Below are 26,280 nucleotides of genomic sequence, written 5' to 3' on the forward strand. Positions count from 1 at the left end.
TACTGAATTTGGAACACCAGGTGTTGTTATTATTCCCATTTTGGATTAGGATATGAAGACTCAGTGAGGTTAAGTTCCTTGTTTAAGGTTACATGGTGAGGAGCCAGTATTTGAAACCTCCAGCCTAATGCTCTTTCAATTCTTTCTTTTCACTTACTTTCACACTACATAAAATCTTGATCCCCATTTTTGTTCCCTCCTGCAACGGATAAAGTTGGAGAAGCAGCACCTTGCTGGGATAAGATATGGGCTCGGAGGCAGGGGACAGGACACCACTTCCAGTTGCCCCACATTGTGGTTCCCCCAAATGCTGTGTGACTTTATGAAGTTCTTTAGCTCTGTTGTGGAGTCAAAAATGGGAGTCTACCTCAACAGAATAAGGATGCTGTGGCTTTGATGGATTGGTGAAGCAGCCTCTCTTACTGTCAGAGCAATGCTATAGAACTCATAAGTTCTCATTTTAGTTCAAAACATCAGGCTTGACTAAAGGATTTCAGGACAACCCTTTTCTGGGCTTCAGGCTTGTGTGCCCAGCTGCTTACTTGATATGTCTCCATTTGTGCAGCAAACATGACAAGCTTTACAAGATCCACTGCAGAACACGAGATTCACCATCCACCATTCCAACTCCCCCACAAATAGATTCCTCTCTCAGGGTGGCCCATACCAGCATGTGGGAACACCAACACCTGGTGGCTCTCATAAACAACCTCAGTCTCATCCTTATTTCTCCCTTTCTTCATTCCCCTTCCCCCTATATCCAGTCTATCAGCAAATGCTGTCAGTTCTTCCAGAATACATCTTGAGTATGTTTGCACTGCTCTCCCTGGTCACCACTATTCCCTTCCAAACCCTCTTCATTTTTTACCTAAAAGATGGTACCATGTAATAGTCTCCTTACTTTCTCACCCTTCCACTCCTGTTATCCTAGAATCCAGTTTCTATAAAGCAGCAAATCATGACACTTGTCTAGTTTAAAATTTCCCAATGGCTCCCCATCACCCTTAGCCTAACACCTTACCATGGCCTACAAAGCCCTGCATAGTTTAGCCCAGGTGTTTGTACCCTGGAGTCCACAGATAGGATTCACAGGATCTATGATTTTGAATGGGAAAAAAAAATCACATCTTTATTTTCATAAACTCTAATTGAAATAGAACATTCCATTGAGCGATGCAGAAAATCTAGGTGGCATCAGCAGTACCTGCGACTTTGTCACCAGTACAAACAGAAATACAGATATTTCGTATCCCATTACAATTGTTGCAGATATCTTGAAATATCATTATTTTAATGTTAGTTATTAGATCTGCTACAAAACGTGCTAAAGAATCATTTACATTTTATATTACAAGTGTGTCTTTTAAATATTTTGATACCTGTATTTTAGTGTAAATGGCTTCCTTTGCATTCCTGTGTATTTTATGCAATTAAGAACATGATTCTGAGAAGGGATCCATGTGCTTCAACACATTGCCAAAGGGTCCAGAAAAGTTTAAGCACCTGGTACCCAGCTCCTTTGAGCTCTCATGCAATGCTCTCCTGCAGTGTTTCTTCCTGCCTCAGAAATACCAGACTAGCTCCTACCTCAGAGCCTTACAGTGGCCGTTCCTCTGCCTGGAACTCCTCTACCCATGGCAGGTCCCTTCTCATCAGCTGTACCTTTGCTTGAATGACACTTCTTCAGATGGGCCTTCACAAACCAGCACACACAAACCCTCACCCCAGTTCTTCTTTGCCACAAAGCCTCCATTATTCCTTCATAGCTTTTGCCACCATTACCAGAGACAATCTTGTTTATTTATTTACTTGTTCATTCTGTTCCTTTCTCCCCAGCAGGGAAGCTCTGTTAGTACATGAGATTCTTCTGGCCTGTCCACAGCTACGTTCCTGTTTCGTAAATATCTAATTTGTGCTTGATAAATATTAGCTGAAGAAATAAATCCTTCTAAGCCAGAGAGGATCACTTTGGGTAGACATCAAATGAATATAACTGAAATGCATATATAAGACCATTTGCTTGGACTCTTCCCATTAAATACAGTAATTTTTGCCACACACATGTGCACAGCAGTTACTCTGGCACTCACAGCTGTGATCTGGCTGAAGCATAAAGTCATATTCAAGGACACCCTGGAGATTTGTGATGCTCCCTGAAGGACTTAGGCCAATAAGCCAATTAATGGGCTATAATGCTCCATAAATACTATGCTTATGCCTGGGACATTGTAATTTGGCTCTGACATTATTTAAACAAATGCTACACACACTCACACCAATGGTTTATTTTTCCAAGGATTAGATCAGTGGCACAACAGGATTAGATGGCAAATCATTTTATATATTCACTTGTAACTTCAGACATACACAAAATAAAAATAATCTCTAATTATTTTAGATCATTACAGCATAGGAGTGATCACAGCCAAATGGAGATTGCTTATCTGAAATATGAGAAGATACTTCAGAATTATGTGGCATATCTGATCAATGTAAAGCAAGAAACATGAGATAACCAAGATAGAATGGAGAGCAAGGAAACAGAAGTTTTTAGAAGAAATTGATAAAATGCATAGTGCCAAAAGTAGATGTTATTTATTTTGGGAACAATAAATTCATACTGTGTGGTTTTTCTTTTTTTGAGATGGAGTCTCGCTCTGTCACCCAGGCTGGAGTGCAGTGGCGCAATCTTGGCTTACTGCAACCTCCACCTCCAAGGTTCCAGCTATTCTCGTGCCTCAGCCTCCTGAGTATCTGAGATTACACACATGCACCACCACGCCCGGGTAATTTTTGTACTTTTAGTAGAGATGGGGTTTTGCCATGTTGGCCAGGCTGTTCCTGAACTCCTGACTTCAAGTGATCCACCCGCCTTGGCCTCCCAAAGTGCTGGGATTACAGGTGTGAGCCACTGTGGCTGGCCCTGTATGGTCTTTTTAAACACAAATAGCAGCTCTCATTCCCCTGATCTTGCTTCATTTTAATTCTTACTGGCCCCCAGACTGGAAGGTTACTGGTGTCTAATGACCACTCCGTTGGACTGCTGTTGGAGTCTGGGTTTCTGAACATTTGAATAATTACTTCCAGCAGAAGTACATGATCATGGGATACACTGTACCAGGACAGTGTACCAAATAAGAGCCCCCACTGGAGCACCAGACAAAAGATGAGAATACGATAAATAACATGAATATGAACAATAAATTCCTATTTTGATAATAGGGATGTTTGAAGGAATAGAGAGGAAAAAATAACATTCAAAACCAGGTTTTCAAAATGGTACTACACTTACATATCTGTGTCCCTCAGGTGCAGTGAGAATGTGAGTAAGAAAACTATCCAAGCAGAGTATGGTGGAGGGATTTCAAGGAAATACAATGCACACGGAAAACAGACGACAGAGCAGACAATGTCACCACATGCTCCCAAAGTAAGCAAGAATGGGAACACTTTGAAAAAGGGGAAATTTCTTCTAAATAGAAGGACCATGAAAACAGAGGAACTCTTGGATTTGCAGTCCCTATAGTCCAATGTTTTGCTGCCTAAAAGGGCCCCACATATTTACGAGGGCCTGGCTGACTTGGCTGACATTAGATACATCCTAGCACCTAATGGATTAGGAATCACTCAAGGCTCCACTTGAGGCAGCGGCTTAAGTTCATGCACCACGATGGAGGTGGTATCTCCTTATTTTTGTTCTAAACTCTGTCTTTGAATTTCAAAGGGAGCCCACCACCATTTAAGTAATTTGGAATGTGTGAGGCACTCCCTGTTAACATTGTCTAAGCTGTTCATGATTTTCAAGATTTCAGACATGTCCCTCAGTAGCATCCTCACATCTAGATTAGTAGCATCCTCATATCTCTCACTTTCTGTGCAGCCATCTGTGTTAACCACTCCCGTGGACTTTTTGGATATCTTTCACTGGGTATGGGGCCCAGAATATCAGATTACCAGGTGAAGACAACTCGCTGTGTTATCTAAGCAGAGGGCAATGTTCTCTATTTTGCTGGCCCTACTTCCTTTGATTATGTTTAATGTTTGTAGATCACTTTGCTATAAAACTCACAGACTTGTCTTCAGAAAAGACATTCTTTTTTTTTTTTTTTGAGGTAATGGTATTTTTTTTTTGTTTTTGTTTTTGTTTTATTATACTTTAAGTTTTAGGGTACATGTGCACATTGTGCAGGTTAGTTACATATGTATACATGTGCCATGCTGGTGCACTGCACCCACTAACTCGTCATCTAGCATTAGGTATATCTCCCAATGCTATCCTTCCCCCCTCCCCCTACCCCACAACAGTCCCCAGAGTGTGATATTCCCCTTCCTGTGTCCATGTGATCTCATTGTTCAATCCCCACCTATGAGTGAGAATATGCGGTGTTTGGTTTTTTGTTCTTGCGATAGTTTACTGAGAATGATGTTTTCCAATTTCATCCATGTCCCTACAAAGGACATGAACTCATCATTTTTTATGGCTGCATAGTATTCCATGGTGTATATGTGCCACATTTTCTTAATCCAGTCTATCATTGTTGGACATTTGGCTTGGTTCCAAGTCTTTGCTATTGTGAATAATGCCGCAATAAACATACGTGGGCATGTGTCTTTATAGCAGCATGATTTATAGTCCTTTGGGTATATACCCAGTAATGGGATGGCTGGGTCAAATGGTATTTCTAGTTCTAGATCCCTGAGGAATCGCCACACTGACTTCCACAATGGTTGAACTAGTTTACAGTCCCACCAACAGTGTAAAAGTGTTCCTATTTCTACACATCCTCTCCAGCACCTGTTGTTTCCTGACTTTTTAATGATTGCCATTCTAACTGGTGTGAGATGGTATCTCATTGTGGTTTTGATTTGCATTTCTCTGATGGCCAGTGATGGTGAGCATTTTTTCATGTGTTTTTTGGCTGCATAAATGTCTTCTTTTGAGAAGTGTCTGTTCATGTCCTTTGCCCATTTTTTGATGGGGTTGTTTGTTTTTTTCTTGTAAATTTGTTTGAGTTCATTGTAGATTCTGGATATTAGCCCTTTGTCAGATGAGTAGGTTGCGAAAATCTTCTCCCATTCTGTAGGTTGCCTGTTCACTCTGATGGTAGTTTCTTTTGCTGTGCAGAAGCTCTTTAGTTTAATTAGATCCCATTTGTCAATTTTGGCTTTTGTTGCCATTGCTTTTGGTGTTTTAGACATAAAGTCCTTGCCCATGCCTATGTCCTGAATGGCAATGCCTAGGTTTTCTTCTAGGGTTTTTATGGTTTTAGATGTAACGTTTAAGTCTTTAATCCATCTTGAATTGATTTTTGTATAAGGTGTAAGGAAGGGATCCAGTTTTAGCTTTCTACATATGGCTAGCCAGTTTTCCCAGCACCATTTATTAAATAGGGAATCCTTTCCCCATTGCTTGTTTTTCTCAGGTTTGTCAAAGATCAGATAGTTGTTGATATGCGGCGTTATTTCTGAGGGCTCTGTTCTGTTCCATTGATCTACATCTCTGTTTTGGTACCAGTACCATGCTGTTTTGGTTACTGTAGCCTTGTAGTATAGTTTGAAGTCAGGTAGCGTGATGCCTCCAGCTTTGTTCTTTTGGCTTAGGATTGACTTGGCGATGCGGGCTCTTTTTTGGTTCCATATGAACTTTAAAGTAGTTTTTTCCAATTCTGTGAAGAAATTGGAAATTTCTTCACATCAAGCATTGGTAGCTTGATGGGGATGGCATTGACTCTGTAAATTACCTTGGGCAGTATGGCCATTTTCACGATATTGATTCTTCCTACCCATGAGCATGGAATGTTCTTCCATTTCTTTGTATCCTCTTTTATTTCCTTGAGCAGTGGTTTGTAGTTCTCCTTGAAGAGGTCCTTCACATCCCTTGTAAGTTGGATTCCTAGGTATTTTATTCTCTTTGAAGCAATTGTGAATGGGAGTTCACTCATGATTTGGCTCTCTGTTTGTCTGTTGTTAGTGTATAAGAATGCTTGTTATTTTTGTACATTGATTTTGTATCCTGAGACTTTGCTGAAGTTGCTTATCAGCTTAAGGAGATTTTGGGCGGAGACAGTGGGGTTTTCTAGAAATACAATCACGTCGTCTGCAAACAGGGACAATTTGACTTCCTCTTTTCCTAATTGAATACCCTTTATTTCCTTCTCCTGCCTAACTGCCCTGGCCAGAACTTTCAACACTATGTTGAATAGAAGTGGTGAGAGAGGGCATCCCTGTCTTGTGCCAGTTTTCAAAGGGAATGCTTCCAGTTTCTGCCCATTCAGTATGATATTGGCTGTGGGTTTGTCATAGATAGCTCTTATTATTTTGAGATACGTCCCATCAATACCTAATTTATTGAGAGTTTTTAGCATGAAGGGTTGTTGAATTTTGTCAAAGGCCTTTTCTGCATCTATTGAGATAATCATGTGGTTTTTGTCTTTGGTTCTGTTTATATGCTGGATTACATTTATTGATTTGCATATATTGAACCAGCCTTGCATCCCAGGGATGAAGCCCACTTGATCATGGTGGATAAGCTTTTTGATGTGCTTCTGGATTTGGTTTGCCAGTATTTTATTGAGGATTTTTGCATCAATGTTCATCAAAGATATTGGTCTAAAATTCTCTTTTTTGGTTGTGTCTCTGTCAGGCTTTGGTATCAGGATGATGCTGACCTCATAAAATGAGTTAGGGAGGATTCCCTCTTTGTCTATTGATTGGAATAGTTTCAGAAGGAATGGTACCAGTTCCTCCTTGTACCTCTGGTAGAATTCGGCTGTGAATCCACCTGGTCCTAGACTCTTTTTCATTGGTAAGCTATTGATTATTGCCACAATTTCAGCTCCTGTCATTGGTCTATGCAGAGATTCAACTTCTTCCTGGTTTAGTCTTGGGAGAGTGTATGTGTCGAGGAGTTTATCCATTTCTTCTAGATTTTCTAGTTTATTTGCGTAGAGGTGTTTGTAGTATTCTCTGATGGTAGTTTGTATTTCTGTGGGATTGGTGGTGATATCTCCTTTATCATTTTTTATTGCGTCTATTTGATTCTTCTCTCTTTTTTTCTTTATTAGTCTTGCTAGCAGTCTATCAATTTTGTTGATCCTTTCAAAACACCAGCTCCTGGATTCGTTAATTTTTTGAAGTGTTTTTTGTGTCTCTATTTCCTTCAGTTCTGCTCGGATTTTAGTTATTTCTAGCCTTCTGCTAGCTTTTGAATGTGTTTGCTCTTGCTTTTCTAGTTCTTTTAATTGTGATGTTAGGATGTCAATTTTGTATCTTTCCTGCTTTCTCTTGTGGGCATTTAGTGCTATAAATTTCCCTCTACACACTGCTTTGAATGTGTCCCAGAGATTCTGGTACGTTGTGTCTTTGTTGTCGTTGGTTTCAAAGAACATCTTTATTTCTGCCTTCATTTTGTTATGTACCCAGTAGTCATTCAGGAGCAGGTTGTTCAGTTTCCATGTAGTTGAGCAGTTTTGAGTGAGATTCTTAATCCTGAGTTCTAGTTTGATTGCACTGTGGTCTGAGAGATAGTTTGTTATAATTTCTGTTCTTTTACATTTGCTGAGGAGAGCTTTACTTCCAAGTATGTGGTCAATTTTGGAATAGGTGTGGGTGGTGCTGAAAAAAATGTATATTCTGTTGATTTGGGGTGGAGAGTTCTGTAGATGTCTATTAGGTCCGCTTGGTGCAGAGCTGAGTTCAATTCCTGGGTATCCTTGTTGACTTTCTGTCTTGTTGATCTGTCTAATGTTGACAGTGGGGTGTTAAAGTCTCCCACTATTAATGTGTGGGAAGTCTCTTTGTAGGTCACTCAGGACTTGCTTTATGAATCTGGGTGCTCCTGTATTGGGTGCATATATATTTAGGATAGTTAGCTCTTCTTGTTGAATTGATCCCTTTACCATTAAGTAATGGCCTTCTTTGTCTCTTTTGATCTTTGTTGGTTTAAAGTCTGTTTTATCAGAAACTAGGATTGCACCTCCTGCCTTTTTTTGTTTTCCATTTGCTTGGTAGATCTTCCTCCATCCTTTTATTTTGAGCCTATGTGTGTCTCTGCACGTGAGATGGGTTTCCTGAATACAGCACACTGATGGGTCTTGACTCTTTATCCAATTTGCCAGTCTGTGTCTTTTAATTGGAGCATTTAGTCCATTTACATTTTATTTTGAGCCTATGTGTGTCTCTGCACGTGAGATGGGTTTCCTGAATACAGCACACTGATGGGCCTTGACTCTTTATCCAATTTGCCAGTCTGTGTCTTTTAATTGGAGCATTTAGTCCATTTACATTTAAAGTTAATATTGTTATGTGTGAATTTGATCCTGTCATTATGATGTTAGCTGGTTATTTTGCTCGTTAGTTGATGCAGTTTCTTCCTAGTCTCGATGGTCTTTACATTTTGGCATGATTTTGCAGCGGCTGGTACCGGTTGTTCCTTTCCATGTTTAGTGCTTCCTTCAGGATCTCTTTTAGGGCAGGCCTGGTGGTGACAAAATCTCTCAGCATTTGCTTGTCTGTAAAGTATTTTATTTCTCCTTCACTTATGAAGCTTAGTTTGGCTGGATATGAAATTCTGGGTTGAAAATTCTTTTCTTTAAGAATGTTGAATATTGGCCCCCACCCTCTTCTGGCTTGTAGAGTTTCTGCCTACAGATCTGCTGTTAGTCTGATGGGCTTCCCTTTGAGGGTAACCCGACCTTTCTCTCTGGCTGCCCTTAACATTTTTTCCTTCATTGCAACTTTGGTGAATCTGGCAATTATGTGTCTTGGAGTTGCTCTTCTCGAGGAGTATCTTTGTGGCGTTCTCTGTATTTCCTGAATCTGAATGTTGGCCTGCCTTGCTAGATTGGGGAAGTTCTCCTGGATAATATCCTGCAGAGTGTTTTCCAACTTGGTTCCATTCTCCCTGTCACTTTCAGGTACACCAATCAGACATAGATTTGGTCTTTTCACATAGTCCCATATTTGTTGGAGGCTTTGCTCATTTCTTTTTATTCTTTTTTCTCTAAACTTCCCTTCTTGCTTCATTTCATTCATTTCATCTTCCATCGCTGGTACCCTTTCTTCCAGTTGATGGCATCAGCTCCTGAGGCTTCTGCATTTTTCATGTAGTTCTCGAGCCTTGGTTTTCAGCTCCATCAGCTCCTTTAAGCACTTGTCTATATTGGTTATTCTAGTTATACATTCTTCTAAAGTTTTTTCAAAGTTTTCAACTTCTTTGCCTTTGGTTTGAATGTCCTCCCGTAGCTCAGAGTAATTTGATTGTCTGAAGCCTTCTTCTCTCAGCTCCTCAAAGTCATTCTCCATCCAGCTTTGTTCCGTTGCTGGTGAGGAACTGCGTTCCTTTGGAGGAGGAGAGGCGCTCTGCTTTTTAGAGTTTCCGGTTTTTCTGCTCTGTTTCTTCCCCATGTTTGTGGTTTTATCTACTTTTGGTCTTTGATGATGGTGATGTACAGATGGGTTTTTGGTGTGGATGTCCTTTCTGTTTGTTAGTTTTCCTTCTGACAGACAGGACCCTCAGCTGCAGGTCTGTTGGAGTACCCTGCAGTGTGAGGTGTCAGTGTGCCCCTGCTGGGGGGTGCCTCCCAGTTAGGCTGCTTGGGGGTCAGCGGTCAGGGATCCACTTGAGGAGGCAGTCTGCCCGTTCTCACATCTCCAGCTGCGTGCTGGGAGAACCACTGCTCTTTTCAAAGCTGTCAGACAGGGACATTTAAGTCTGCAGAGGTTACTGCTGTCTTTTTGTTTGTCTGTGCCGTGCACGCAGAAGTGGAGCCTATAGAGGCAGGCAGGCCTCCTTGAGCTGTGGTGGGCTCCACCCAGTTCAAGCTTCCCGGCTGCTTTGTTTACCTAAGCAAGCCTGGGCAATGGTGGGCGCCCCTCCCCCAGCCTCGCTGCTGCCTTGTAGTTTGATCTCTGACTGCTGTGCTAGCAATCAGGGAGACTCCGTGGGTGTAGGACCCTCCGAGCCACGTGCGGGATATAATCTCCTGGTGCGCTGTTTTTTAAGCCCATCGGAAAAGTGCAGTATTTGGGTGGGAGTGACTCGATTTTCCAGGTGCCGTCTGTCACCACTTTCTTTGACTAGGAAAGGGAACTCCCTGACCCCTTGCGCTTCCCGAGGGAGGCAATGCCTCACCCTGCTTTGGCTCGCACACGGTGCGCGCACCCACTGACCTGGGCCCACCGTCTGGCACTCCCTAGTGAGATGAACCCAGTACCTCAGATGGAAATGCAGAAATCGCCCGTCTTCTGCATTGCTCACGCTGGGAGCTGTAGACCAGAGCTGTTCCTATTCTCTGGGCACACTTTGAAACCATTGTCCTCCAGTGACTTCATAAAAAAGGTTAATAAATAAAAAAGTTTGAAAAAAAATCCTTAATCCTCATCTCCCTAGCTTTATATCCTATTATTCTGGGTAACTGCTATGTGTGAAAACATGCTAGTTTCAATTTAGCTAAACCTCTGACTCACAGGGAACAGCTTTTAAATTGTTCATACAATTCTTATCAATCAGCTGGTTGTGTGTAGAGGAAATAGGAATACGGAAACTTAATCACTTCTACTGTGAAAAATCACTGTGGCTCCCTGATCAGAGGAAAATCAGATCCTAGAAGGCCTTTCCCCCAGATTCCCACTATTTCCTGGCTGTTTCATTTAAATCACAACATTGTTGAGCTGATCTATAACTTCACGAGTTTTCTGGGCAAGGGTGGATGTTATGAATACATGTCTTAGGAGAGTCTCAAAGCCTAGTGGCAAATATTCCATCACTAGAAACTGACGTTACAAGCATGCTATTTGCTTGTCGTAAGATGGGCTTCCTTGGCAAACTGGTCAACCAGAAATGCATTAATGGCAAAAGGCTGGAGCCAAGGCACAAATTTTAGGGGAACAAGTCATGGTATTTTTATGTGTGTTACATCTGCTCCTCCTTTTTGCTATCTTTTTGCTATCTACTATTGTGAGAAGTCAGGGACCCTGAATGGAGGGACCGGCTGAAGCCATGGCAGAAGAACTTGGATTGTGAAGATTTCATGGACATTTATTAGTTCCCCAAATTAACACTTTTATAATTTCTTACACCTGTCTTTACTGCAGTCTCTGAACATAAATTGTCAAGATTTCATGGAGACTTATCACTTCCCCAATCAATACCCTTGTGGTTTCCTATGCCTGTCTTTACTTTAATCTCTTAATCCCATCATCTTTGTAAGCTGAGGAGGATGTATGTTGCCTCAGGATCCTGTGATGATTGCATTAACTGCAAAATTGTTTGTAGAGCATGTGTTTTTGAACAATATGATATCTGGGCACCTTGAAAAAAGAACAGGATAACAGCAATGTTCAGGGAACAAGAGAGATAACCTTAAACTCTGACTGCTGGTGAGCTGGGCAGAACAGAGCCATATTTCTCTTCTTTCAAAAGCAAATGGGAGAAATATCGCTGAATTCTTTTTCTCAGCAAGGAACATCCCTGAGAAATAGAATGTGTCCCTGAGGGTAGGCCTCTAAAATGGCTGCTTCGGGGGCAGCCATCTTTTATGGTCGAAGCTGTAGGGATGAAATAAGCCCCAGTCTCCCGTAGCACTCCCAGGCTTATTAGGACGAGGAAATTCCTGCCTAATAAATTTTGGTCAGACCAGTTGTCTAATCTCAAACCCTGTCTCCTGATAAGATGTTATCAATGACAATGCATGCCTGAAACTTCATTAGCAATTTTAATTTTGCCCGGGTCCTGTGATCTCGCCCTGCCTCCATTTGCCTTGTGATATTCTATTACCTTGTGAAGCATGTGATCTCTGTGACCCACACCCTTTTCGTAGACTCCCTCCCCTTTTGAAAATCACTAATAAAAACTTGCTGGTTTTACGGCTCAGGGGGCATCACAGAACCTGCTGACATGTATGTCCCCCCAGACACCTAGCTTTAAAATTTCTATCTTTTGTACTCTGTCCCTTTATTTCTCAGACTGGCCAACACTTAGGGAAAATAGAAAAGAACCTACATGACTATCGGGGGCAGGTTCCCCCGATAATCTACATTTTGAATGCTTTTCTTTCAAGCTTTGTGTGATTGGACACAGACCTTATGAGATTTGCATTAGTTGGACTTCATCAGAAATTCATCCACATCTAACTAACATAGATGATTGCAATGTAGTGCTCTTGGGTTGAAACTAGCTCTTGTTATACTGGCTTACCTTGCACCAAGAAAATATGAATAATGATCCAGTAGAATGTAGTAAATAGATATCTACTAACCATAAAAGGATTCACCAATATTTAGGGTAAAAGAGACTAAAAGATTTAGACTGGCCATGTAGGTAGGTAGGCAAGGTAGGTAAAGTAGGTAGAGAGGTAAGTAGACACACATAATCAACTCACTGAGGTCTAATTGTATGCCATACAGTATATCCATTTTAAGTGTAGAATACACATTTTTTGAACAATAACTTTTAGCTTTATAGAGACCAAAAGATGTCATGGAGAGCTCTTTGCTCACCCTCTTCCACAGGGAAGCTTAGAGAAGTCGAACCAACCCACACAGATGGCCAGTGGCTAAGTGAGGAGGGCATGCCCAGTTTGGAGGTTCTAATGAAAATCAGCGCATTGATTTGCCATTATGAGTAGAAACTCACCCTTATGGGCAGAAAAAAAGACTTCACATAGCATCCAGTGTACATACAACAGCCCTGGGTTCCTGCCCAGTTAAAAATGAACATCCAACTGCGGGCTGCAGAGATAAGAAAAGGAAGTGAAGAAGTGTCTTAGGAATGGTGGCATGAAGGGGGATGAACAGTTATGCAGAACGAAGGACTGAGAAGGTTTATTGACAACTGGAAGTCTGAGGTGTTAAAAGTAATTCCAACCAATGTTAGCGTTTAGATGCTGACAAATAAAATTTATAAATGACTTTTTAAACTGCTTCCTCGAGCAACAAGAGCTGTTATTGTCACATCGATTTTGAAATTAAATGTTATGGAATTTCCTTGCTTTAAAGAGAAGGCAGATCCAACTGGTAAACAAAGTAATGATTAAGCAATTAAAAGAGTAAAACTGAGAAATAAAGTAACACTACTCCTAATCCTTAACCCAAATAGGCAGGTTTTGCTGATTTGCTTAAAAAAAAGATGCATGTTTATCTTGAGGTGAAAGTATTGAGAAGAGATGCTCACTAGGAATAAACTGCCCTCTGATAAGAGGGGAAAAGTCAATTAGTAATGTCATTTGTTTAAAACTCTGCCCGCACCTGGTTCTCATTTGTCCTCCAGCTGAGAAACCAAAGACAACTTCTTTTTATTGCTTGTGGTCAAACAGCAAGTTCATTTCGCCATGGGATGATCAAACGGCCAGCCTCCCCCAGCTTGGGAAGGTTTGCCTTTCACTTTCAACTTGTTCAATCATCATTAACTCTGAAAATTGTCACATTCCATTTGTGCAATGAAAATTTCATCACTGGTGACCGTTTGGGTGAAGTTTTTGTAGGCGAGGCCCTAAATCTTGTAGAGCACCTCACAGATTCTCAAGGTCATTTGCCTTGTTTCCTTGTTTAATGACACTTGCCTAAGATCCAGGAATGAGTCTGTGACCTGACCTCAGCAACTCTGAAGACCCCTGTGTGTGTGGGTACATGTTACCCTCTCTGAGACTGAGAGAGATCACTGGGTGATTTGCCACATGGATTTCATCTGAGAAAAATTAGGGTATGTACATGCATGTGTGCACACACAGATGCACACACACCCTCCTTTGTTATATATTACGTGCACATACACTGGGATTTTTACTGGGGAAACGCTAGTTAAAAAGATCGCTGGATAGAGTCTATTTCAAAGCAGGGCTTCCTCACTGTGGGAAGCCAGCTTCCCTGGAGAGGCTGCAATATCAAACTGGGGAGGTTCCACAAAGTTTCTGGAAAGGAGAAATAAGCTCCTTTTTACTTTGCCATTAGGCTTGAGAAATCTTCAACTCCTTTGTTTATTATTTAATTATATTTCCCCCTCTGCAGTTAAGTTCTAAAATGTTAAATCCCAATGAATCTGGCACAAGGCCAAATTCCCCACAGGCCCTTTCTGAATATGAATTTCTGAAAGTGGATGTCAAGTGGCAAGATGGCTAAATTAAGAGGTCATTAGATCTCGACTCTTAAGCAAAGCATGGAGTGTATTGGGGCAAGTCAAGTAAGTTTTGTGCCATTTGGCAAGTAAGTCATAACAGCTAAAACAGGCCCCGGTTATAGGTCTTGATTTAATTTTCAAGGTCAAACCCAAGAGAATGTATACACAGAGCTACAAAGCTCTCTAGCATCTTAAGCCTGGGTGCTAACACACTTATTAAATAGTCTACAAGAAGCGCTTCTTGATTTCCAGCACTAGTTTTCATTCCAGGGCTTCACTGAGTTAGCTGCTGAAATAAGGAGGTTAGGAGCAGGTCTGAATCATAGATACAATGTTTTGGCTCCCTTCAGCTAGTTCTGGCTCATAATATATTAAAATATTTACTGTTGCCAATATCCAACTTTTTTTTTTTTTTTTTTTTTTTTTTTGAGACGGAGTCTTGCTCTGTCACCCAGGCTGGAGTGCAGTGGTGCGATCTGGGCTCACTGCAAGCTCCGCCATCCAGGTTCTTGCCATTCTCCTGCCTCAGCCTCCTGAGTAGCTGGGACTACAGGCACCCGCCACCATGCCCGTCTAATTTTTTGTATTTTTAGTAGAGACGGGGTTTCACAGTGTTAGCCAGGATGGTCTTGATCTCCTGACCTTGTGATCCGCCTACCTCGGCCTCCCAAAGTGCTGGGATTACAGACATGAGCCACCGCGCCCAGCCAAGAGTTCAATAACATTAGGTTATTGGCTGAAAAAAGTTTGTGTGTAATTTCCCAAGTAAAATATTTTTATTCAAACCGTTGCATATGTGCCCTGTATTCTTTTAAGTGTTTTATAATATTAATTTCTTTAATCCTTATAGTAATTCCAAAAGGTAAAGTAACAAACCCGAGGTCACAGAACCCAGGACATCTGGGTCTATATCCATTAAACTATGGAGCTATACTTTTTCATGAAGACTTCTCAGGATATGCAACCCAAATGCCCATTTATCTCCTGCTTCAAGTTGGGCAGATGGTGCGCAAGGAGGAAGATGTTTGATCTGTTGGTTCCATTTCACAGGGATTGAAAAATGGAGATCAAGTCTCTAAACTGGCCCTTTCTCCTTATACTAATTTATTCTGCTTTCCTTCTACTGCTGGATCCCAAGTGAGCTAGCAAGCTCTCCCTTCTCCGTGTCTGTCTGTCTACATCTCTCTTTCTCAAACACACACACACACACTCACATAGCTATTACCGTGCTTCAGTAAAGCTGTACAGGGCTTGTGATCCAGGCATAAAAACAGACATCATTTGCTCATTAGAGCTAAGTTTTCAGGACGTGCCCCACTTACTGACCTCCACTAACGGCCTGGGTTTGCGCTCGACTGCAAACCTGAAGTGGCAGAGTTCACAGTAGCTGGTGTTTGAGGATGACAGCCAGTGCTCCAGGCAGCTCCGATGAATTGTCCCCAAGGTCCCTGTACATTCACATGGAGAGAGCAAGTCCTCTTGGCTGCTGCCCTCATGGCAGATCCTGCACATCGGCCGGTCATTGAAGGGGCTGCAAGAGAAGGAGGGGCACCTGCTGGTCACTGGGCTGGAAACCTCCACCAAGTGGATGGCCCTCTAGCTCTTGTCCTTTGGGCCCTCCCCAGAGGCAGCTGCTTTAAGACCTCTTAGATCTACACTTGACCTTGGCAATGGGGCAAATGATTCTGGGCACTCTAGAGCACTTGGGTCACCTACTTGTGACAACACAAAGAAATAGGGGATTGCCAATATCAAAGTAGCTGGGTGTGGCCCAGGATCAAAAGTGAGTGAAAACAAGCAGTGGATATTTTTGCCTTGAATATAGATGTAGTTCAGGTCAACTACTAATCCAAAAATCATAACCATCCTTCATCATTAAGAAGAGAAATTGTTTGAAATGACAAATTGAATCTTTTGGACCAAACCAGGACATGTTTGCATATCCAGAGGTTCTTTTCATTTCTCTTTTCAATAGGGTGGGAGAATGAGAGGAGGGAAGTTAGCCAGCAACCAACCCTGCAGCCACTACACAGAACTGCAGTCTGAGCCACAGCACAAAGCTGAGTGGTGGATTGTCCTTTGAGCTTTCACAGGATGCTCTATGGGATGCCAAAGATACCAAACTGAAAGCGAGTAATGAGTATGTCCCACTGAGGTAGCCTCAGTCTAGAGTTCTGCCTTTAATTTGGAAAAACCACTCCTACACATTTCATAAAGGCAGCTTAGTGTAGTTAGGGGTTCATAGTGCAGGCTCCAGAATCTGGCTGGCTGGGCTCAGACCTTAACTCTGCTGTCTATTACCTGTATAACTCTGGGCAAGTAACTTCATCTCCCCATGCTTTAGTCTCCTTATCTCTAAAATGGGCACAAAAATGGTGCCTTCTTCATATGATGACAGTGAGCATGTGAAAAGATAGCCCAGATTAGAAGCTTAGAATAGGGACCAGCATACAGCAAATGCCTAGTTAATGCTAGCTACTATCTCTCAAGGAAAATCTCAGGCCAGAGACAATCAAATAACTTGGCCCTCATCATGTAAGTCAGTGGCCAATGGAAAGATCAAACGAGGATGGCCTCACTGCTTGGGAGGTACCCTGCCCTGGGAGAGGACCATGCCTCTCTGATGGATGTCTTATGTTGCTTGTGCTATTCTTCACTGGGCAACAGATTTTAAAATGTGTCCTCATGATATGTGACAATCCTAGGACCAGCCTCTTTACCTGCCCTCCCTTGCCTCTCTGTATGCCTCCCAAAGATGACAGTGACCCAGGCACATGCCCATTCATCCTCCTGAACACTATCTTTGGTCCAAATGGAAATAGCCATGGAAGACTGCTGTTTCCCAAGGCCTTTCTGAGAATGATCCTGGGAATGAGTGAAGGCCAAAAGGAGATCAAAAAAGGAAAGGATCTCCCTCCCACTAGCCTGAAAGGCCTACTTGTGCCCACGAGTGGGAAAAGAAAGTTGACAGGTTTTTTTTTTAACTCATGATTCTGGGCCTCCTTCATTTACACTGAGCCTGTAAAACTCTGAAACCTGGTTTACAGTACCGCATGGTGGGAGAGCAGGTAAAAATACCTGACAGACAGACAGACAGACAGACACACACACACGGAGGCTCACAGGTCTCAACCACATCAACCATAGCCTGCTCTTCCTGGTCAAGTGAGCTGTTTGATGCTTGCAAGGGTGAGTGGGGCACATCAGTCACCCAGTCTCAGTTCGCAGAGGACCGAAGATAGTCACTGCCTCATCCTGTTCTGAGTCCTAACCAATTGTTAAAAGTTCTCCAAGAGTCAGAAATTACATATTAAAGGTTCTTCTATTTTTTCCTTTGCACTAGCAGCACAGATTTTAAATGGAGGGCATATGAGCAATGTTTACAACATGCATGGGAGTGTGATTCAGTGTCTGAGGGCCACCATGCCCAGGGTGGGATGCCACTGCACCAGAGGGGTTGACTGATCACTCAGACAGAGGTAAGAGAATAAGGTGTGAATGACTGGTCCTATGTTAGAGGTCAGAAGTGTCAGCACTGACACTAGGGGGCAAATCCAATGTTGATCCACCTTTTAAATGCATAGAAGTCCCACTTAACCATTCTGAGAAAAAGCTGGAGAAGCCAAGGAGTTCCTATTAGCCTGGCAGCCCATAGCTCCCTATCCAACAAGAGCACAAGAGGAGACAAAGTGCTGGTCAGGATAAGTGGTCTCCAAGCTGCTCAGAGCCTGCACTTGGGCTTTAGTTCACCACTTGGGAAGGCTCAGGAGGTTTTCACAATAGCACGTCATAGGGTAGAGTGTGCGTGAAGGGTCAGGGATGGGGGACCATTGAGGCTGAAGGAGAGGACAGCAGAAGAGACCTCCAAGTGATAAGAAGACACCCACCCAGAAAGTAGCCCCGGACAGCGCTTCCATCAGGCAATGCCAGTCCACATGCACACCAAGAATGTCACTTCAAAAGTTTTGCCCACAAATCCAATCACTTTGACTCGGTCGCCTGAAATCAGATACCTTCTTAATCCTGTTCCAATAGGACTACCTTTGTTACCTACTGGAGACAACAAGAGAGCATAACAATGTCAAAATAACAACCCCGTATCTTGTGGGTTCCTTCCCCTCCTGGCTCTTTGTAAGTATGATTTTGAGGGGAAATCTTGATAAGGTGAATTTTAGCTTTATATCCTATTGCTATAGAAACGGCAATAACAGAACTCGTGTAGTCTTTTTTTTTTTTCCAGCACCTCCTCTCACCTGACACAAAGACCTGAGCACTAATTACATTCCCATTAGCATTTTCCATCTGACAAAGAGTTCTCTGGATCAATTACAGATTCATTTATTTTAATTGTGGTACTACCTCTGGGTGGCAAGAGTCCGCACTACTGTTGACAGCAGCTGCCCGTCCTTGGCTGAAACTTGCATGACATACTGCGGCTGCCCATTCACTAGGCTGCCACAATCCTCCACCGTCTTCACCACGGGTGCAGCTGAGTTGGTGCAGTCTGGCAGGACTTCGGGCAGGTGACTGCAGCGGCTGGTTGTCATGGTAACAGACAGCAATTACTCTGCTAATGGCTTCCACATTCATACAGGATTTCCATCTAAGAGAGATCAGAAAACAGTTTACTTGGGCAGGGTGGCTAATAGAAAATGGAGAATTATGGGCCACCAACATCATCATCATCATGTCATTATTTAATACAAATAACAGGGGTAGCCTAGATGTGGCACATTATCTTGTTACTGTTTAATACAAGTGCGCACACACACACACACACACACACACACACACACACACACAGAGCCCACAAGAAACAGCAGATATGGTATGAACAAGACAGCAAGCATGTCCGTGTATATAAACATTTAGCAGCCCTGCTTTCCACGAGGGGACAGAATGATGACTCTGAGGCCCAGATCTGAAGAGAAGATAAGCAGTTCCCTGCTCTGTGCCAGAGAAACAATGTCTTTGTTGACACTCTCTAAAAGTTACTAAAATCATTATTAAAAACATTCAGAACTATTTTTTCTGGTAAGCAATTTATTCTCCATGCAGCTTCATTCTGAGATACTAAGATTAAAAGGAGAGAGAAAGAAGGAAGGAAAATAAAAATGAATTTGGCCAAGTATTAATAGTATGTTCTAGGACAATATTTGCCAAACATGAATCACTCAATGACTGTACCACCTTTCGACTTTTGCCATATCTGTTGCATAATAAAATTTTCTACTCAATACATCTTGAAATTAACTTCCTTTAAAAATGGAACCTATTTTAGTTTTGTCTTCAAGTTATTCATGACATGAGTTTAATGAGCTTTTATTTTCTAATGAACGTGACAATAAATACGTTAGCATGATGTCTTGTTTGTGTACTGCCTAAAATGCAGATGTATATGCATCACCATAGGGAAACACATAGGAGAACGTGAGAAAATAATGAATGAGATCTCTATCACCAATTAAACATAATCCATTACAATTAAGGGCCTTACCTCCTAGGCACATGGTTTATCATATAAACCGTGAGGAATTCTGCTGCCAATCTGTGTGGTGCAGGCTTGGGTCATGACCTCAAGTTCAAAGCACTCAGACCCACTGGAGTGAGGAACTCCACTGGATTCAATAATAGGTCAGCATGTGACACATAAGAAATAGAGGTTTTTACAGAAACTTGAAGGAAGAATTCTGTCCAAAGGTGAGATGACACAGTTTCATGGCTAGGAGCGCTAGCCTGCTCACCTCAAGCTCCCGAGCTCGAAATGGCCTGGGCTCAGTAGACAGCAGCAGGATTAGTTGACAGACTGAGCTCACATCAATAACCCATTTAGGTGGTCAAGGCTCAGACTTAAATAAATGAAATATCTTGTCATTTGCACAACCCAAAACCCCAAGAGGATTCCTGGAATTCCGCAAGGGGTTGTTTTCTCCCAGATATTTGTCTCTACTTCTTACATTTTCCTTGATCCCCATGGTTCTGGAAAACAGGATCTTCCCAACTTCCAGAACAATGTGCATCAACTGGATGTTCTCAGGGCAAGAATGCAGTGTTTCCTGATGAAACTGACAGTTTCCCTCCCGACACGCACATGTCAAGCAGGCTTGACTGTCCAAAACAATCGGACGTGATTGTCATCCCTTCCTTGCTGCTGAGGTGTCTGGCTGGCTTTGCACCAGCAGCCTCCCTTTCCCACCCTCATTGGCTGCCTGGAGTCCTCTCAGGGTCTGCGTCTGCCTTTGCCCAGCAGCCCTTCTGAACCCACGGTGGAGAGACGGCTGTGGACTCCAGTCCTTGTCTGAGACCTGATGTGGGGGCACAGGCAGAGGCTGCCCCACTCATGCCATTTTCAAGACCAGCAATACTGAACATTCAGCACAGTCAGTCAGTTGGTATAGGTCAACTAACTGACTAGGTTAAATAGGATTTTTTGCTTTTTTTTAAAAATTACAAAGCAATTAGTATACGGTATGTTATAAAAACTATGGAAGAGCACAAAGAACACAATAAAACTCACTCATAATCCCACCATTCGGATAACCCCAGTAAATTTTCTGGGTAGATATCTTCTTTTTATTTTTTTGAAAGGGTTGGCAGGGTGCAGTTGATTTGTGACTGGGGCCAGAGAGTTGTTTTGTTTTGTTTTTAAAAACTGAGTTATGGTAGCTTTCAGACCGAAAAACAAAGAGATGTTAAAAGACCGTCCTCTTCTAAAACTGTGCATAACTACTCTCCTCTGGCCTGCCCTTACAAAACTCCATTGACATGATTTTACATTCTCATAATGCTTCACAGTCACAAAGTGTAACTTCCTGGCACAGCTCTCTTGCTTCACAAGGCAGCCATAGATTAAGAGCCAGGGGTGTATTGGCAGGAAAAGCAGACACAGTGACCTTCTTGCCGCATGGAATCATTATGTCTAGATGCACTCTGAGAGTCTATTTTCGGGTTTTGCATAACTCCAGCTCAGAGGGCCAAACGCTCCCTCCCTCTACTTGATGGAACTGGAAGACGGTAAGGAGGGGGTGCGCAGAGTAAATAATGGGACCCAGGGCTGCCAGTAGTTAGGCTTACCCTCAGTGAATTGCCTGTCACCCAGGCATATAATAGCCCCAAGTTCACACACTTGTAACCTAGATTAAGTCCTCATCAAAGGAAGTAGTTCTAAATGTGTGACCTAAATCCGCAATAAAATGTCCTTAAAAATATTCTAGAAGCAGAGCTTCCCTTAAATTCATTTTATATATGTAATTTCACTTCTGCATGATTTCATTTCTTCTTTCACAGGTAAAAGGGATATTATTTGCCACCTGATCAGTTTATTCCATTCGTAGTGGGTGCTGGGCACTGAGTTTAGCATAAAAGAACAAAAGAAACCACACCTTGCCTTCTCCTACAAGCAAGCCCTGGCTCTTTCTCTTGGGCCATATCTGCAGAACCCTGTATCCAAGATCCTCTAAGCCTTAGCTCAATTTAGGACCTAACTAAAATGATAGTCCGGTCCAGCATTCCCTGAAAAACATACCAGCATGTCTTACGTATACCACACATCAGAATAACCTTAAGATTCTAAGACTGGCATGCCAGCAATGAGTCCCAACAGCCCTGAAAGACCGTGGACTTGAATTAATGGGCTAAGAGGGATTACACAAAGCATTAGCACTCTTGAACATGGTGGGGATGGGTGAGTTGGTTCTAATCTCAGAAGAGTGGATCTAACCACCTACTCAGGTGGCGGAGGAGGAAAGGAAGCACACTCTGCCCTGATCTCAGTGAAAGGGAAGCCCAGAGGCCTAGATGCAGGCATGGGGCAGGCAGGAGCGGACCTCACAAGCTGCATGCACCAATTGGCATGCATATGTTGCACCTGGGGCAGTGACAAATGGCCCACTGCATTTTCCTGTCTAGTTCAAAGCCACCTGGGAAAACAGCAGGCTGTTGCCGAGGATGCTAGAAAGAGCTGAGCTGTTGGTTTGCAGTCGAGCATGGGTCTTCTGTTGAGCTTTCTGCAAAATTTCGAGCACTATTTGACTGCTTTCTTATCAATGCCAGTGCAGTGCTCTTGTGGTAAAGTACTTCCCAGTCTACCCAAGAATTCTCTCAGGGAGGGAGCGGTGTATGTGCAAACTTAAAACATCAAACGGCACTGGTGGGATGGGTCCTTTGCTGGCCAGGCTTGACACCTTGCATAATTTCTTTCTCAGGCTGAGAATAAAACATGATTTGGCACTGGCCAAACTCAGCTGCACACAGTGGGAGGAGCGGGAGTAGGTGGATAAGAGGGAGACAGTGAAAACAGAGGGGGTGGGCAAATAAATGAAAGCCTGATTAGGGAATTGTTAAAATAAAAAGGCTTGTCTGTTAAACTGTGACCCCTGAAAAGGACAGGGTACAGGTTTCACAAAAGCAGGACACCTATCCAGGCAGCAGCAATTCATTGCTGCGTTTCTGAATAGGTTGCCACTGGTAAGTGATTTCCATGGGAACATGGCTGGCATCACAAGGATGTGGCCACAGGTCGTGGGGGAAGGGAAGGGAAGCAGGCTCTGCTCACCTCTGCAGCCCCTCTGCCTCAGCAGCCCCCAAACCTCCAGGAGAATCATGAGTTAGGGAAAAAGCTCTGTTGTTGGAGGCACAACACCAAAGCCTACACTCTGGCTTTCTACTCACCAAGGTAAATCACTCAGCCTCTCAGACTTTTCCTGAGATTTCCTGAATGTTTGAAATTAGGATACTAACACATCCTGAGCCACCTCACCTGGTTGTTTGTGAGGTCTAAAACAAGATAATACATATGAATTCACTTTGTAAGCAGGAACATGCCATGTACAGAGAAGTTTGAACTTTATTATTATGTTAACCTTCATTTCTGCTCTTTTTCTAGCCTGGGCTACATCTCATTTCTGTCTTTTATTTATTTATTTATTTATTTATTATTTATTTTTGAGTTGGAGTCTCACTCTGTCGCCCAGGCTGGAGTGCAGTGGTGTGATCTCCGCTCACTGCAAGCTCTGCCTCCTGGGTTCATGCCATTCTCCTGCCTTAGCCTCCCGAATAGCTGGGACTACAGGCGCATGCCACCATGCCTAGCTAATTTTTTATATTTTTAGTAGAGACGGGGTTTCGCCATGTTAGCCAGGATGGTCTCGATCTCCTGATCTCATGATCCGCCCACCTCGGCCTCCCAAAGTGCTGGGATTACAAGCGTGAGCCACTGCGCCCAGCCTCATTTCTGTCTTTTAAAACTGTCTTTCCTCATGTCTGGTCAACCTCTACCACGATGTACCTTTTGCATCACACTTGAACTCTGACATTGCCCATGCCATCTCTCTTGGCTAGGGAGAACAGAGGGAGCCTCATCCTTGCATGTCCACTTCTCATTTTCCCTGACCCCACGGCCTTCAGATCTGGAAGATAGGTGTCATTCTTCCATGAAAATGCTTAATAAAGATATATGTGCAGCAAACCACCATGGCACACATTTACCTATGTAACAAACATGTACATCCTGCACATGTACCCCCGAACTTCAAATAAAAGTTGAAAAAAGAAAAACAAAGATATATGAGGAAAAGCTGCTATGATGTTGGAGATACGTGGGTCTATTTGTCAGAGCAGCAGTTATTATCTTAACTAATCCAGCATGTGATAAATACACTAGAAAATAAAACACAGGCCAATCCCAAGGCCCTTTTCAGGCCTACGTGTATCAGAACGACATTTTCAGTGCCAAGTCAACATTAGTCTCTTAGATGGAGGTCAAGAAGTGGGAGAAATTTGTTATACTGGCACCTCTATTTGGGTAGAAAAATGACTCAAAAGGTTTAAAGGTGAAAATGAGAGCAGGAGAATGTGAGTGCTGGCTGGCACTGACATGGTCATGTGAGCTGCCTGGACAGCGGTCTAAGCAGGCCCTAACTTGGAGGCAGTCTGGAGCAAGTCTGGACCTCCATATTCAACCTTCATACCCAATTCCAGAGATTTCAAGAAGTGATAACAAACTATAGAAATGATCCCCCAAAGTAATGAGTTTAGTAACAGGAATAAAGTTTCAGTCCAGCAAGATGAATAATCTCTAGAGATCTGCTATACCTATAGTCAGAAATGACGTACTGGACACTTACTTAAAATTTTGTTAAGAGGGTACATCTCATGTTAAGTGTTCTTACTACAATAAAATACAATTTTTAAAAAGAAGAAGAAGAGGTAGGCTCCTCAGGTCTCAATATGTCCTAGAAGGATCCTGTGTTACCTCTACAACCAGAGTTGGTTGACAAAGCAAATCAAAGAAGCAAATTCATTTATTCATCCTTCCATCCATTCACTATTTTTTTTTTTTGAGTACTTATTAGGTATTCCTAGGAAGTTTCTGGTGGTGCAGGGTCCAGCCATCTCAAATCCTACTTTACATTTCCCAAGGAAATGTGGAGGCCACCAAATAGTCTGGAGAATTCCCCAGACCCTCACTGGGGTGGCAGAGCCATGAGGACCTAGCACTTTTCCACAATCAATCATGCGCTTGCTCATTCAGGGGAAACCACCCGAGGCCCTAAGTTTGGGGACCCACACTGAAGAACTGAGAATGGCTAGATGTCTTTCTGCTCCCACAGAGTTCTGCGTCATTAATGCTGGTCCAGGATCCATAAGTCTGACCTTAGTTTTACATGAGTGAATCTGCTTCAGAAAGGATTTTTAAATGTCCTCTGTGAGAGGCTTAATACGTGGGGAGCACAGCCTTCTCTAATGAGACCAATGAATGGACAATACAAGGCGGTCAGTAACTGAAATGGGAAAAAAAATGGCAATAATGGTCTGTCCAGGAACTTTCCTCTCCGAGTTAGATCTTTACACTTTGAATTCTAAGAACAGTCTCTGAGAATAGGGATGCCGCTCTTTGATAGAACATTCCTCTGGCTTTTCAGGCATGTTATAACCAGACAGTGCACTGCATGGCTGATGAACTGACTTAAGAGTATCCTGAATGTTCAGAGAAAATGAGGGAAGGTAGGAAATCACACAGTGACCTTCCTTTCCAATGAAAATAGAGCAAATGACTAATTTCAAAACCATTAACATGGAAAAACGGCATATTTCTTCTGAGAACAGGACACAAAGGCTCTCCAAGGAGATTGCTGTGACATGATTACCAGCAACATTTAAGTTTTCAAAAACACGCCAAGGAGGCTATTCACTAAGAATGTGTAGCGGCAAAGTAGTTGCTTCATTAAACTTAAATAGCCGTGGCAGGGCTGTGCTTACAGACTGCACTACCAAATTATACATTTCTTTTCTGGATGCTTCACTGACCTCATTATGTGGAGCGCAGAATTTGTCATTCCAAATAAAGTGACCATCCAAGTCTTTACAAACATGTCCATCAGGCACTTGATGAGTCTGCAGAATGAAACACTGGCCAGCCCAATGAATTTTAAAAAATACTTCTCTTTTTGTTGTCTCATTATTTTCTGCTAGGTGCTCATTGTCACGCTTACAGGGCACAGTTAAGCAGTAAGCAGGTGAAATGCCTGTTTCTGAGCATGAGGGAGGTTTTGATTTGGGGGTAATGGCATATTCTTGAGAAATGTATAAGCCCCAGTGATGAGTTAGAGGGAGAAAAAAAACCTGACCAGCATAAAGCAAGTTGGATCCGGGGAGAGTTACCATAATATGTTCCTAGTGTACTACCTTAAAGTTATATTCAGAGTTACTTATCATTTCTCATCCACATGATTAATTCTGATTCTCAGCCACAAGAAGTATCCAAAATATCAGACAGATCTTTTTTTTTTATTTAAAATTACTGTATTTTCTCTTCAGCCAGGTAAAATCCTCTAGTTCTGCTGAAGGCAAATCAAGTAACAATTATCATATTTAGACATATTTTTCCCTCAAGAAGTACTTATGAAATTAATTCAGATTTTGGAGGCTATCCATTTTTCATTTAATTTTAATTATATAGATGAAAATGGCAATTAAAAATCCCACAACAATGCTATGTGTTCAAAGACACATCGACAGCTGAATTGCACTTGTAAATAACAACTGGCTCCTACACACGGAGCCCCACTGAGCTGAGGGAGGGGGGTTGCACAGATGAGTTCTGGGCACTTGGGAACAATGAGGGCACATCAGAAAAGTTTAAACATCAAGTTCAAAAATTGAGAGGA

At 42.5% G+C, this 26,280-nt stretch overlaps 1 protein-coding gene across 2 annotated transcripts in view; it reads right to left on the reverse strand.

Annotated features, from left to right (window-relative positions):
- MARCHF3 (membrane associated ring-CH-type finger 3) overlaps window positions 1-26,280 on the reverse strand; it is a 148,843-nt gene that overhangs the window by 16,249 nt on the left and 106,314 nt on the right. Inside the window, exons 2-3 of one of the 2 annotated variants that reach the window (XM_034960430.3) lie at window positions 18,473-18,716; window positions 15,440-15,644 (exon numbers count right to left, since the gene is read on the reverse strand). In XM_034960430.3, coding sequence (XP_034816321.1) covers window positions 15,440-15,644; window positions 18,473-18,660 — 393 coding nt within the window. In that variant the 5' untranslated portion in view covers window positions 18,661-18,716. The remainder of the gene's footprint in view (window positions 1-15,439; window positions 15,645-18,472; window positions 18,717-26,280) is intronic. The other variant, XM_034960431.3, reaches the window with a different exon arrangement.

This window comes from Pan paniscus, chromosome 4 (genome assembly GCF_029289425.2).
Source record: "Pan paniscus chromosome 4, NHGRI_mPanPan1-v2.0_pri, whole genome shotgun sequence".
NCBI classification, from domain to species: domain Eukaryota; kingdom Metazoa; phylum Chordata; class Mammalia; order Primates; family Hominidae; genus Pan; species Pan paniscus.